This window comes from Aplysia californica, unplaced genomic scaffold, assembly GCF_000002075.1.
Source record: "Aplysia californica isolate F4 #8 unplaced genomic scaffold, AplCal3.0 scaffold00261, whole genome shotgun sequence".
In the NCBI taxonomy this organism is placed as follows: Eukaryota; Metazoa; Mollusca; class Gastropoda; order Aplysiida; family Aplysiidae; genus Aplysia; species Aplysia californica.
Genome location: NW_004797531.1, coordinates 418,210 through 432,603, shown reverse-complemented (window position 1 = coordinate 432,603; position 14,394 = coordinate 418,210). Strand labels below are relative to the sequence as shown.

Sequence of the window (14,394 nt, the reverse complement as noted above, 5' to 3'; positions counted from 1 at the left end):
CCCCCCCCCAAATTATATCCAAACTGGACATTAATCTAAAAACCTTTAAGTTGAAAGTGGTGTTTCACCCAAACAAACTTGACCAAGACTGACTGCATTTTGCTACCAAAAAAGGAACATAAACCTGGAATAACCATAACTGACACATCTGAAAAGGAAGACACACAATAACATACAAGAGAAGTCAAGAAGTCTTGCACATTTGTCCTCAGAATTAAAAAAAATGCAAAGCTGAATCGACTACAATTGAATTATTTTGACTTTCCATTTTGGAGCACAAAATTTTTACTGATAAGAATGACAATACCAGCAATGTGACCTTACCTGGTCTTCCATGAATTTCTCCATCAACTCTTTAGCCTCAGCCATGGCATCAGCGTTAGGAGCAAACACCTGAAAACTGCCTTCATCAATGCGGGTCACTGTCACACCTGCAAGAAATTGAACATTTAACAACAACAACAACAACAACAGCAACAAAAAGAAAGAAAAAAGAATAGAAAGAAAAGAAACCCACTGAAAAGAATTATAGAAACTTTTAGAGAGACCAAATCCATTTAACTCAAAAGTAAATTCTAAACCACTCCACTGTTTTTGATCAAAGGCATTCACCTTATAAAACATGAGCCTGAGAACAAGAGAATTATTATCTTTAGTCATTGATGACTTTGGATATTGCAACTTTTTATTTCAGTCTCAGTGTTACCTCAAACTTCAATATGACGTCAAGGTCATGACTGATAGCGTAACAAAGGCCAGAGCTACCTTTCCTTTTTTTTTTTTTTTTTTTCAGTCATTACTGTGGCGTCTATGTACTCTGTCTTAGTACCGTACAAAGCTCTCTCATAAACAGCATTTATTTGAAGTCTGGAATTACTCATAACTGTTACAGATACAGACAGATTTGAAGTCTGGAATTACTCATAACTGTTACAGATACAGACAGACTTAAGCAGTAGAATTCATGTCAACTATGAACCTATGAGTTTTCTTACTTCCCTAAATACCCATACATAACCATATATAAAGGAAAATTCTGTAAAATTTATCAGATCATTTGTCTGCAGTCATGTAACTATAGCTAACTATCAATCCAGCGATGATAAAGTGAGTAAATGGGACACAAAAACATCTGAAGAAATAGTTTTAATGCATTTTCAGCCTGAATTTCAAAAACAGAACAAGTGAAAATCATCCAAGACCTATGTGGATAATAATATAAAATACCTGTTTCTGATTTGAGCTTGCGCAGATTGTAGCCTCCAAACCCAACTAACCGGCTTTGCTTTGAATGATCAAGAACCAGCTTTTCTGAAAATTGAAAGGATTAGGGTGTATGTTAGCAAAAAAAATAATGAACACTGAAGGTAAACAATCAAATTTTTAAAAAACCCCATACAATTTAGGTTTTTAAATACAAATTCTTACAATTCGATTACATCCATTAAAATGTATGTGTGAACACAAACAACAATGTCATTACAAGGATAATACGCCTAGAGTTTGGAATAGTATTACTTCTTGCAATGTAGCTCAGAGAGAGACAAAACTATGATCATTACAAAGACTAAAAAGCAACCATTTGCCGGTGGCGTACCTGTCACAGGTCCACATGTCTTTAAACTCTTCCTGGGAGATGAAATTGTTTGGCTCATGATCTCCATAATTTGTTTTGTAGCAGCTGTGTGAATAGAATAAGACATTTATTGACAAGCATGCACGTTAAAGATGAATGGTAGCAGTAATGTTATATCAAAGAATAGACATTGCCTCTTACCCTCTTTTCTTGAAAGAAATAAGAATTGAAGTTTATTTCTAAGTCCAAAAGATATCATGACCGAAAGTAAATTAAACTGTTCCTAATAATTCTGAAGGCAAAAGTTAATCATCTTGAATTATTTCTCACAAAAGGAACTGACTAGACCATCAGACCAGCGCAGTAAATCTCATTTGTAACTACCAGAAAAAAATATTTGCCTGTTTTTGCAAAGTAAAACAAAGTCAATATGAATATATGTGAAGTATCGTGGTGAAAATAGACACTCCTCAAAATAATGAAATCGAAGACACCAGCATTTTTCCGTTGCTTTGGGAATTTTTATCGAATTTTTATTGTTTGGCAAAACACCTTTAAGTCAATTTAAAAACATAGGCTACTTCAATGTAGAATTTACAGAAAAACATTGCTTAATTAAAAGCACAAAAAAGTAAATTTTCAATTTCCAAGAACTTTCAAGCTATGGAAGTCACAAACTTTGCTGGTCATTTCCTCATTAATTGTACCGGTACCTCCGAAACCAGGTAACCCGTAACTCCTTCAATCCCAAATATTTCAACTTTTATTCAAGATAGAAAGGTATTTTTTTCATCAAAAGATAGACATATGGGTGCTTTTAAGGACAAGCAGGCTTGGGTGAAGTGAGGAAAATTTGTGTAAAGTGCCTTTCCCAAGGAAACAACGTTGGGCCCACGGCTCGAACCCCCAAACCCGCAACCTCACGATTACGAGTCCGGTAGCCTAACCACCATATGACACATAATTGCAGGGTCCCTTTTACTTACTATTACATTCAGCTAAATAGAGGCGTAGGTGAAAACTAAACAGCCTACAAAGACTATCCAGATGAAAAAGGCTGAAAGCTGCCCACATCAAAAAGCACATTATCTGTGAACTAAAATAAAATACGCATTATACATATGTCTAGGCATGAAACCCCTTTTATCAATGTAATTTTAACTATGGTAATGAGATAAAGATAACATACCAAATCCTCCTTCTAATGCTTTGATGACTATGAAGAATGGAATGCCTGGCAGTTTAATATCGGCCTGAAAAAAAAGAAATTGCAAAAATTTCTCAGTTAAAGAAATAATAATATAGAATCATACACAGTTTAAGTTCCATCAACAGTTACAGTACAACAATGCACCAGAAACAAATGTACAAAAGATAGCTAAGCAAAATATGGCAAAAACGTTTAAATCTGCACTGCCTTCAGGCTCACTGAAAAATATTGAGGCTAAAAAACAACACATAAACGACAATAAACATACCCTAACAGAAACAAAGAAATATACCTCGTTTGAAAAACAGAACTCATCCAAAGATGAATTTACTCTTTGATTATATAGTAGCTGAAGACCATGGCTGTCTTTGTTATCTTATCATAGTCCTACATCATGCTTTGTTTTCTGGTGTATAAGTTTACTGTCTTTCAACCTGATAATGGCACCAGTTTGCCGAGTGTGTCTTAAATATAAGCAATAATACTGACGAGTACATCTCTGCTGTAAGCTGACAAAATGCCTTTTCATTTTGGCGCCAAAATTTTTTATTTGCTAAATCCAAAGTCTGATCAGTTACCCTACTTATGAGAAAAAATTAAATTGAAAGTGATGTGACTAGTTTTTGAATAAATTAGAATTCAAATTTTGGAATGACTCTATTTTTAGATGATTACGCTGACAAAAAACTTTTTTTCTTGAAACTGCTCTGAAGAAAAAAAGGCTTATGGTAGATCTGTTAATCAACTATGACCAAACATCTAGCAAAATATGTGCATCACCAATGCCTTAAACTAGTCTTTGAAGAAAATTGTATGTATCTGTGAAAGCTTTCATAAATATCATTTACGACTATTTATTTGTTCACGACAAAAGGTTTGGAAACTTCCTACTGGCATAGACAGAAATCAAGCTTTGCATTTTCAGCATTTCACTAGAGCAGGGTACCTCAGGCCCAAGGACTCGTACTAATCTAGTGTCTGATCCAGATGAACATGAAGACAACTAGAGGTCTGGTGACTACTGAGCTCCAAAGTCAAGAAAAACAGACATAATATCTCATCTTCTCTCATCATTTGCAATGTGATAAGGACAAATCTTCGAATAATTCAAGACCAGTTAAAAATGCCAACCACATTACTGTGAAATACAGTGAAGCCTGCTTAAACCAAATACGATTTTTCTGAAAACAGTGCAAAAAGAAAAACAATTCCTGATTTTTTCCCTTCAATATGAGCAGCCTCTCTAATCGGAAAGCGAAGCTTGACATAATAAAATCCTGCGGCCCCTAAGATTTTGGTTTAAGCAGACTCCATTGTATACAACAGTGACAAGTATCAAGGGGGCCTTCTTTGCACTTCAAATACCTCTCAAGAAACTGATACACCGAAACTTTCATTAAATCTTTACAGTACACTTAATTTATTTGAAACTTTCATGAGACCCTGTTCTCTCTGTTCAGGTAGAAATCTCCCTACAGGAAAAATGAAACAGTTCACAAAAAGCAAATTTTCTTCTCGCACCCATCCAAACCCATATCCAACCTTATTCCGGTTCATCAAGGAATTTTGTCATGTTTGGCAACACAGTGCAGCAAAGCAAGAACATCCTCTTAGCATATTTCCCAGATAAGGCATTTAGAGCTTCGCCTTCAAAATGACCAAAACTGTGCCCGGAAAGGTGTAACATTGCAAAAACAAGAAATAACAAATCACGCTAGAAAAGCAATAAGGAAAAAAATCTCACCTGAATGGCAGTCATGCCTCTTGCCGTTGCTGCCATTTTGAAATCCATATCACCCATGTAATCTTCAATGCCCTGTGGTCATATTCAAATTTTAAAAAAGCATAATATTATATCTATTTCGATGTGAAGTGTATACAGACCCGGTAACCCGGAACAAAGTCACGAAGTATACAGACCCGGTAGGGGAAATCTTTTGTGATTTCAGAAAGTTTCAGCGCCCAGACCCGGTAGAGGGTGTGTGCGTGTGTGTGTGTGTGTGTGTGTGTGTGTGAGAGAGAGAGAGAGAGAGAGAGAGAGAGGGAGAGGGAGGGAGGGAGAGGGAGGGAGGGAGGGAGGGAGGAAGAGTGAGAGAGAGAGAGAGAGAGAGAGAGAGAGAGAGAGAGAGAGAGAGAGAGAGAGAGAGAGAGAGAGAGAGAGAGAGAGAGAGAGAGAGAGAGGAGGGGGGTATGGAGAGACAGAACAGATATAGAGAGGGTGACTGCTGGATAGAAATTATGACATTGTTCTTTGCTTCAAATTATCTTATTGATTCCTCCAACTCCAAAACGGCGGAAAAATGATCATTCATAAAAAAAGACATCCGCAATCTTCATTTAGATCAAGGCTTCAAAACTAGATTTATATCTATGATATATGTCTGTCTGTCTAAATGATCTAGACCTAGGCTATAGATCCTAGGTCTACCCTGAGCCAAGATCAAGAGTGCGCTGAAGCTTTCCGAAATCACAAAAGATTTCCCCTACCGGGTCTGTATACTTCGTGACTTTGTTCCCGGTTACTGGGTCTGTATACACTCACATTCTGATGACATTTTCTTTACCAGATTTCTCTTTGAGATTTTACCTTTCTCTGAATAAGCATCTCCTGTTCTCTACTTTTAGTTTGCTCTTCGTTTATTTGGAACCCATACATGATAAACTTTTACATAGCTGTTCTGGGAAGAGGTATTCTTTGTTAAACCTCAGTGTCACATACCCACTCACTCTCACCAAAACAAAATAAGTCAGTTGTAGCTGTTAAGTAAGCTTTCTTGAAACTCTCTCTGTCTCACTCTGCATCTTTCAGGCCTCAAGAAGGGCTCCCCACTTCATTCTGCCCTGGCCAATTTTCTCTACCTCCAACCAGTGATGCCCCATCTGTCTGAGACCTGCCTCTAGATCTCATTCCCAGGAGGATCTCACTCTCCCTCTCTTCCTCCTCCCTTGGAGATTTCAACTTAGGTTTTGTCTTGTCACAATGTGGGCTGGCTTTCCAAAAGTGTGCCCAATGCATCATGATCTTCTTTTCTTGATCTCACACCCTAAGACTACGAACCTAGAAAAAACCCCCCCATTTCATTCCAATCCTTTACAAACTTTGAAGGAGATAGGGCTGATGTTACACTGCCCTCAACTTACTCTACCCTCTTGTTCTAATGTACTTTTATTCTTTCAAGAAATATGTACATACCATCCAATAACTAGTTTGGACAGTATAAAGAAGAAAAAAACAGTGCACAGAGAAATAAGTGGAGGAGTGTATAAAATATTTTAAAAAATAAAAAACTCTTTATAGTAGTTTACCAATAGATCTGTCAAGATCTGATGATGGCTAATTTTGCCTGTCTCTGGGTCAGTACGAGTGACCAGTCCCATGGCCACACCAGCAGCAGGCTCTTTCACTTGGACTCCGGCATCCATGAGAGCTAGACTGCCCCCACAGACTGATGCCATGGAGGATGAGCCTAATAGACGGACAGAGAGACCATGAGGGAGATTTTTTAGTTTTAGTAGAGGTTTTACGACGCTCGCAACTGCTTGAGGTCATAAGAGCGCCAGAAGATTAGAGGTGTTACAAGAGAGTAACAAACATAAAAAAGAAAAAGGGGAGATAAGGACGATAGATGTTTGATAGGAAAGAAGAAGCAAACCACACCAGAGCACCCGCCAACCACCCACTCTATAAATGAGTGAGGTCAAACACATTTAGTCACGATAAATCTCAACTCATCAACAGATCCCTGTTAATAAGACAGGTAACACTCCCTTTTATTCACATTTTGAAAAACAAATTTACAGTGTGCTCTCACCAACTTTTGCAACACAATCAATTACATCCCCCTCCCCCAATCTAAATAACACAAACATCATTTTCCTTCTTGCTTTTATTCTTTCCATTTCATTATCCTTCTCTCCTTCCTTCACCCTCTCCCCCCATCCCTCCATGTATAATAAACATTTTATATCAGTTTCACTCAGGGGGGGGGGGGGGTGTAGGTTTGCTAGAATTCTCTTTTATTTTAAGTAGAGTTTAGTTGAGGTTTTATGGCGCTCGCAACTGCATAAGGTCATATGAGCGCTTTAATTTTAAGCTTTTCTTTCTATCTTAAATCAAGCAACATAAAGGATGATCAACTGTAAACTCTTTACTTTACAAAGCAGCCAACTATTGTGTTCAAGGTATATTTTTCAACAAGAAATTCAAGTCTTCGTTGTGAAAAGTCTGTGAAGTACAGCTAGACAACAAAGATTGGAATATTTAAGACCAAAAAAAAGTCTTGATACCAAAAGAAATTTTTAAAAAATCCATTCACATACCTTTACAAACACAGTGAAAAAATGCTGCAATAATAAACAATGGCAAAAACCCCCACATAAAAGCAAGGTTTTACTTACCATTAGATTCAAGAACTTCTGAAGTTAACCTGACAGTAAAATCAGATTCATCGGGGAGAATTGGCTTTAGACCTTTCTCTGCGAGTGCTCCTACAAAACAGAAAAATGAGAGATAGTTAATAAAACAAATTTTTCAAAGGAAACAGTTTAGGAAATGTCAGGGGCTTATATTTCATATGAACAGATGAAATATGCATTTAGTCAGTGTTGTAAAGAAAGGTAATCCTGTCATCCAGTGAATATGTGTGCGAGCCTGGTGAAAGGTACCGTAAAATGCATTTGCTCAAACTGAGATACAGGGCAATAAAGGTCAAAAACCAATATATTTTTTAACCAAAATTGAGATCCACTAAAAACTTATTCTTTAGCCATTTATCTACAGATACTTACAAAGCTTTGCATTTATTCGTCGGTGGCCTAGTGGTTAGGCTCTCGGACTCGCAACCGTAAGGTCGTGGGTTCGAATCCCGTCAAGGGCCCGACGTTGTGTCCTTGGGAAAGGCACTTTACACGAATGTTCCTCACTTCACCCAGGTGGGAATGGGTACCCGGCTATAGACGCTATAGACAGCGAAAGATCTTGTCAGTTTGTTAGTGTTTGAGCGCTTAATCGGCTGCTCGCACTGTATGCTTCCCGGGAAGCTGAGAATGTTTCGGAGTGTTCTATGGTCTGCTGGGGTAATAATATAGTGTAAAGCGCATAGAGCCTGCTGTTGAGCGGGGATATGCGCTATACAAATGCTATCTATTATTATTCTATGCTAAAAATGTGTTGTTGAAGTTGTTTTTTGACATTCATTAGGAGTAGAACTCAATCCAGATCTGAACGAAACTTAGAAGAAATTTTTCTCAAAACATTGTTTCCACATCTTACCTGACAATATTAACCAGATCTCTTGAAGTACTAAAGCAATCTTAAAAATTTTTTAAGCAAGTTCTTTAGAAATTTTTTGTGCCATAAAATAGAATAAAACGCAATTCTTCCAAATGCGTCATAAGGTACCTTTCATCAGGCATGCACACATAATATAATCACTAACACTTTGAAACCAGGTCCAATATTTCATGATACCTGCTTAAAGTGCCATTGATAAGTAGACACGCAGGAGGCTACAAATCACCAAACCCCAAAATTCATCATAATCTAGCATTGCATAATGTGCACATTTACAATGAGATCTGTTTGCTTTCCTCATTACACTAATTATAAATTATTGTTATGATCCTCCCTGCAAAATCAGTAACAAAGAAAAAAGCTCAGCCTACATTGTGACATTATCATAACATACCATGTCCTAGCTCTCTCCTTCCAATACCTCCTCTTCCAGTTTCATTTGTCGCATAAGGAGGGAACTGGGAGACAAGAAAACAATATGTATATTTGGAATGCATGCTCATTAGAAAAAGAAATAGATGATATAATGTATGCTAACAGTCCCTACGGCAAAGAAATAGTCAAACGGTCTTTAGAATTTGGAGGCACCAATTTGTCTATTTCTGTTTACCTGTGCCGATATCTCCACTCTCCTTACCACATTTAAAAATAGTAATGATGGATTAGATGATTCTTTAACAAATATATCATATTCTAACTCCCACCACAGCCTTGAAATATTTTACTAGGTTGCTTTAGTACATTGGCATATCCATGGATGTCTCTGTCAGAGAATCAGTGAGAATTCAGTGACCACAAAAGGTGTAAAAATGTGTAATTACGAAAGTCTCAGTGACTGCCTGTTCATAAATGATTTACTAATAAAGACACTGTGCAGATCTTACCTCATAATGAAGCATGAACTTCTTTTCTGTCGAGCTCCTAAAACCAAAGAATAGAAAGAAATCTAATTTTTTTATATGTTAAAAGTGTTTCTTTACAACAACAAAAATTTAAAAAGGAAGCCATTAATAAGTTCATTTCTAAATATTAAAAAGAAAAGTTTTTATTGTTCTTAAGAATTGGAATAGATTTTTCTTTCCACGAGAAAAATTTACTATCTTTTGGTATAGAAATATTTTACAGGGTCAAAAGAACCTCAATAGACACAGGTAGAGGATGAACCCTACCAGCTTCAATACAGTCCATGCTATTTCAAAAGCATCAAAAGGGCAAGAAGAAGTGTACAGAACCTGAAACTTAAAGGTTTATGACCCATAACCAATTTTTCTCCCTGTACATTACTCTCTCCACATTTTTGGTTGGGTTTCTTTTTTGGTTTAAATTCTCTAATCTGAGATTCAATTTAAGTAAAAAGTTTTTCATACTCACCCAGTCGTCACAGACAAAGGATCAGATTTTAACGCAGAAGCCAAACTATCAAAGGTCACAGTGCACAACACCTGGAACAAGCAAACAAAAACATCAGAGGCCACTCATAGCAGAAATACACAAAGGGCCTCCAGCTTTGGACAATTGAGTAAAATTTACCCCATGAAAACAGTGGCAGGGGAAAAAGTAAAAGTATATCTGCAAAACTGAACAGTTTGTACCCTCACATCCCAGCCATCTCTGATTATAGCTCACAATAAGAAAGTAACGCTACCTTACCATACACATTTTCATGCAAGTCTCAAAGTTAATGAAAACACTAAAGACTGGAGAAATGATCAACAGTATAATATTCCATACTGGCAGGTAGGTTACTTTTTCCTAGCACCCCATTTCAACAGTCTGGTCAACAGTCAAAATCTGCCTTCGAAAAACAATAATGTGTTGTAAATATGTTCATGCTGACCATAAATTCATTACCAGTCCATAAAATATTGTATGTTTAAAAGTCCATAAGTTGACAAATGTGTCTGAGAAAAAAAACGTTGAACAAATATTGCAATTCTTCACCTCTGAGTACAACCTAATATCTTATCTTTCAGACACTCCTCTGTTTAGATGGTATTACTTTTTGAAACATGTATCACATACAAACCTGGGTTTGACCTCTCTGGAATAGAGCTGACCCATGCAATGGCTGATAGAGGTCTACTTCACAGCTGATGTCTCTCATTTCTGTCAAACTACGACCATCACATCTATAATAAGAGAAAAAACAACTAAGAATAAAGACACTGTCGTTAGGGACATTAAATTATGACAAAGTACCATGCATTTCTCTTGTTTCAATTTTGATCCACTAACCAGATTCTTTGAAACTCAGTGTATTTCTTCAATCTTCGAAGACAGTCTAAAACTGTTCCTACTGAAAAATGATTTCTGTCCTGGAAAAGTCAGACAGTGATTTATACGAGCATACAGTGGCTTAGACCCCAGTCTCCCAGTTCCATCTTCAGCTTTTGACTCAGCCTACTAAAAACTTGGGCCACAACCATTAAAAACACTTGCTGTCTATTCTTGCTGAACCACTGCAACAACTTAATTTCACACTCTTCATAACATCAGGAAATGGAACAATAAACTTTCAGCCTCAAAAGATATTTAAGTAATTAATGTTACAATAAGAGCAATATATATACTATGGAAAGGGGGAATTACCTTCTGCTTTCATCCAAAATAAGATTTCTGAACACTTGCTTGACATATGTCTGATAACTAGATAATACCACACTCTCTTCAACTTCTGGAAAACTCTCTGAAAGTGGAAAACATTAATGTTTTATATTTTTGTTTCATGAAAAAAGCACTCACTTCGTTTCCTTAATTCACTTGAGCCTGAGCTATTTTTCACCCAACAACCACTGCAGCCTGACACTTTTAGGGTATGTTCAAGCGTTAACCACAAAAATACTGTGAAAGCTATCATATTTTCAAAAATGCAACAAGAGAAAGAAAGAAATGCTCTCACAGAAAAAGAAAACTGTATTCAATTTGTCCAAACAGTTTATATTTTATCAATTTTTTAAAATGGCAATGTCTGGAGGTTACGCAATTTTTTTTGGACCCCAATTTGTAATAAAATCATCTGTCGCAATGTGGGGGTGACTGATTTAGTCTGTTACAGCTAAAAAAGTATCGCACATAACTTCACCAAATTTTTAACAAAACAAAACAAGTGGTCAACTGTTAGCTCCCCGTTTCCTGTAGCTTGTAATAAAAAAAATACCGGAGATATCAATTGATAAAGTGCATTCCATAAATACACGGGATTAGGCCACCAGGCTGGCTGGGCGTTGTGTAAATTTAATCCACGGATATAGGCTCAAATGAGTTAAGAAAAATAATGCAGAGAAATGGTAAGAGCTTAAAAAAATTGCTTTCACTCAGAAAGATAATAATCCGAGAGCTCCAAAGTGCACAAAATATCTGAGTAATGACATCGTACATTTATCTATGCTACTGGCTGACACCTAGAAACTGTTCTAAAAAATGTACTCTCAGCACATTACACACATCATGGTGCTACCTTATAATTATACAAATGCTCAAGAAAACTCACTGCAATGGCCATCACTAGCTTGCATACAAACACACGGAGCTCAAACAAACCTTTGACATTCAGAACAACTTGCTCTCCAATTGCTCTCAAGGCTTGATCTCTTGAAATCTGTTATAAGATTAAATAAAATATCTTTAAAAACCAGTTGTGCTGAAATTAAAAATTTGTAAAACACCCATAAGTTAAACAAGCTCCCATCATCAGATAAGTTTACAGAGTAACACTGAGTGGTGTTTAAAAAAGTAAATTATCAGAATTTTAAAAGCATGGAAAGATGACAGTCAATAAATGTTATTCTTAACATATTAGCAATAAACCTTCCCAGAAAATATCTAAGCATAATATGAATTTTAGCCACTTACTGGTAACTTACATCACGAGAATGAGACAAAGAAATTACACTCTTCGTTTCTTGGCGGGGTCTCCGGTATGTTAGAAGTACAGCCGAAGCTGCCCAATATGGAATCGTAAGGGAGCGAGAGAAAAAATTACATCTTACACATTTTCCTTCTTGAACAGGGGAATTTAGGGAGGGGTGGAGGGGGGGGGGTCCCTCAGACTGCCAGTATGTACACTGTGGGATCAAGGGTCACCTATACAGTCGGCAAGCAGTAGTTAAAACTTCACATCCCTTAAATGCTATCCGAGCCTCTCTGATACTGATATGTCTCAGTCTTATTTATCCATTGCCACCAAAGCTTACATCTTATAGGACGACTGTTTGACCAATTAATAACAGAAACAATAGAATGTTTCTTTTGCTTCCATCCTTAGTCTTACCTATCAATGTAATGAGCACATTCAATAAATGCCATCCCATCCCTTCGTGTAACAATGATTTGAGGATCCACAACTGCCCTGACCATCTGCACTACTCAAGGCTCACATGGGCGGGGTCATCTATCCAAAAACTGCAACCCCCCCCCCCCCTCGTTTGGTGTGGTGGTGTAAAGAATAGAGCTGGTAGAACCAACCTCCAGAGTTTTATTTCAATTCAAATTGGGGTTGAGCTACCAAAGCATTTTCTGTCTTGAGCAGGTCAAAAGCCTCTGAATCGAAGGAATTTCTCTTTCCGTTTTCGGGCTGAGCAGGTTTCCGTTTCATAAAAGTAATTGTAGAAGAATCCATTTAGGTATGTTTGACTGTAATCTGAACAAGAAAATATAAATGAAGAACAAGACAACACAGAATAGATTGCTCTGGATTCATTAGAAACTCACCTTATTATGCTCATCATTAAACAAAATATCTCGAATGTGGTTGTGTGAAAAACTGTGGAAAAAAATATGTGCACAAATGACAACAAAAGATCACATAAATCAAGCTGAAAAGTATTTTTACATAACAATAACATGAGCTTCTGTCAAGTCTATAAGACTTTTTCAAGCACAGCTGACTAGTGCATAATAAAATACAACTCCATCTAAGATTCAAAACCAAAAAGAAAACTATTTCACCTCTTCGTTATTAAAGCTGAAGGGATTAGATTATAAATTCTGTTTCACTAATTTAGTTTTACATCAATAAGGAATGACTGCACTTCCAAACTGAACACAGAAACTACTGAGCTGAACTGCATCATCCTTTAACTTTGTCTTTGTCAGTCCTAAATATTCTGTTGCCACCAATAATATAATTGAATATTCTCTCACTTTCGTATGTCAGTTTGTCAACAGAATGTAGCTGTAGCAGGTAAACAAGAAGTAGCAGACAGCATCAAATATTAAGTACATCATTGATAAATAAGTATCAAAATATCTATGTCTATGTTGTCTCAAAGCAAAATAGCTTCTTTTCACTGGCTTTTTATTATGTCATTATTGCTTAGAAAATTTATCTAAAGAATTCTTCTGCTTGATGTATCCTTTTTTTTTTTTTTTGGTAAGTGTTTTACAGTGCTCGCAACTGTATAATGTAATCTGAGCGTGCGGGACACATTAAACATTTTCAGTGGGTAGGAAATTTTGAATTTCGCATGGGTGGCCGTCAAACCCTACTCTTATCGATTTTGGACCACCAAGGGATCTTAAATAAGCGCAACTTGCACATGGCGTCTCAAAGATTTTTTGCCCTTATCTGAGAAGGATAGGTGTTACCCTTGCCTACCTTAAAGATCAGGGGTGTGGCTGAAACACAGCTGTAAGAAGGAGCCAAGGAGTAGCAGTAGAAAGGCTGCAGAAAGAGTCAGGAGCCCAGAGGAGGGGGCAAAGGAGGTGAGGGGGTGGGGCAGAAAGTGGAGACGAAAGCAGAAGACAGAACACTGTTACAGAGCAAGAAAGAATGTAAAAGGAGAACATTTTAGAGAGAAACATTTTCCGTCGCTATCCACATTTGAACCCGCGACCTATTGAATGAGAGGCGAACACCTTAATTTCTAGACCTCGAGAGCCCCAAGTGGAACTCTGTATGATTCTTGATAAAATCATAACACATAACAATTATCTTGATGACAGCCATCTCCTGATACCTTTGAACAGCATTTTCAATATGCTGAGGAAACACTTTAAGCGGGTCTAGTGCTCTCTTTGGCTTTCCAACTGCCTCCTGTAGCTCTCTTATGGTCTTGATAATGCTTTGGGTAGCTTTCACTGCCTGGGACAGGGCTTGCTCCACTTTGTGGAGAGGAACTCTGTCAGCTTCACCTTCCAACATCACTGCATAGGAAAAGAGACAAAAAGAGAAATAAGGATATAACACTTAATAATAATAATAATAATGTATAACATTTATATAGCGCATTTCCAAAAAACGTAGCTCAATGCGCTTTACATTGGAATACCCATTTTTCAAAAACCTTTCTTACTACTTCCTTTCTTCTCATGCCA

The 14,394-nt window shown here is 37.0% G+C and overlaps 1 protein-coding gene across 1 annotated transcript in view; it reads right to left on the bottom strand.

Annotated features, from left to right (window-relative positions):
- The window catches only part of LOC101854644 (polyribonucleotide nucleotidyltransferase 1, mitochondrial), a 47,823-nt gene that overhangs the window by 8,480 nt on the left and 24,949 nt on the right, over positions 1-14,394 (bottom strand). Inside the window, exons 9-23 of the mRNA XM_005100805.3 lie at positions 14,037-14,223; positions 12,790-12,841; positions 11,620-11,677; positions 10,669-10,765; positions 10,106-10,208; positions 9,451-9,521; positions 8,964-9,000; positions 8,474-8,537; positions 7,185-7,274; positions 6,093-6,253; positions 4,531-4,602; positions 2,766-2,829; positions 1,598-1,681; positions 1,228-1,311; positions 325-431 (exon numbers count right to left, since the gene is read on the bottom strand). Of these exons, the coding sequence (XP_005100862.2) occupies positions 325-431; positions 1,228-1,311; positions 1,598-1,681; positions 2,766-2,829; positions 4,531-4,602; positions 6,093-6,253; positions 7,185-7,274; positions 8,474-8,537; positions 8,964-9,000; positions 9,451-9,521; positions 10,106-10,208; positions 10,669-10,765; positions 11,620-11,677; positions 12,790-12,841; positions 14,037-14,223 (1,331 nt within the window). The remainder of the gene's footprint in view (positions 1-324; positions 432-1,227; positions 1,312-1,597; positions 1,682-2,765; positions 2,830-4,530; positions 4,603-6,092; positions 6,254-7,184; positions 7,275-8,473; positions 8,538-8,963; positions 9,001-9,450; positions 9,522-10,105; positions 10,209-10,668; positions 10,766-11,619; positions 11,678-12,789; positions 12,842-14,036; positions 14,224-14,394) is intronic.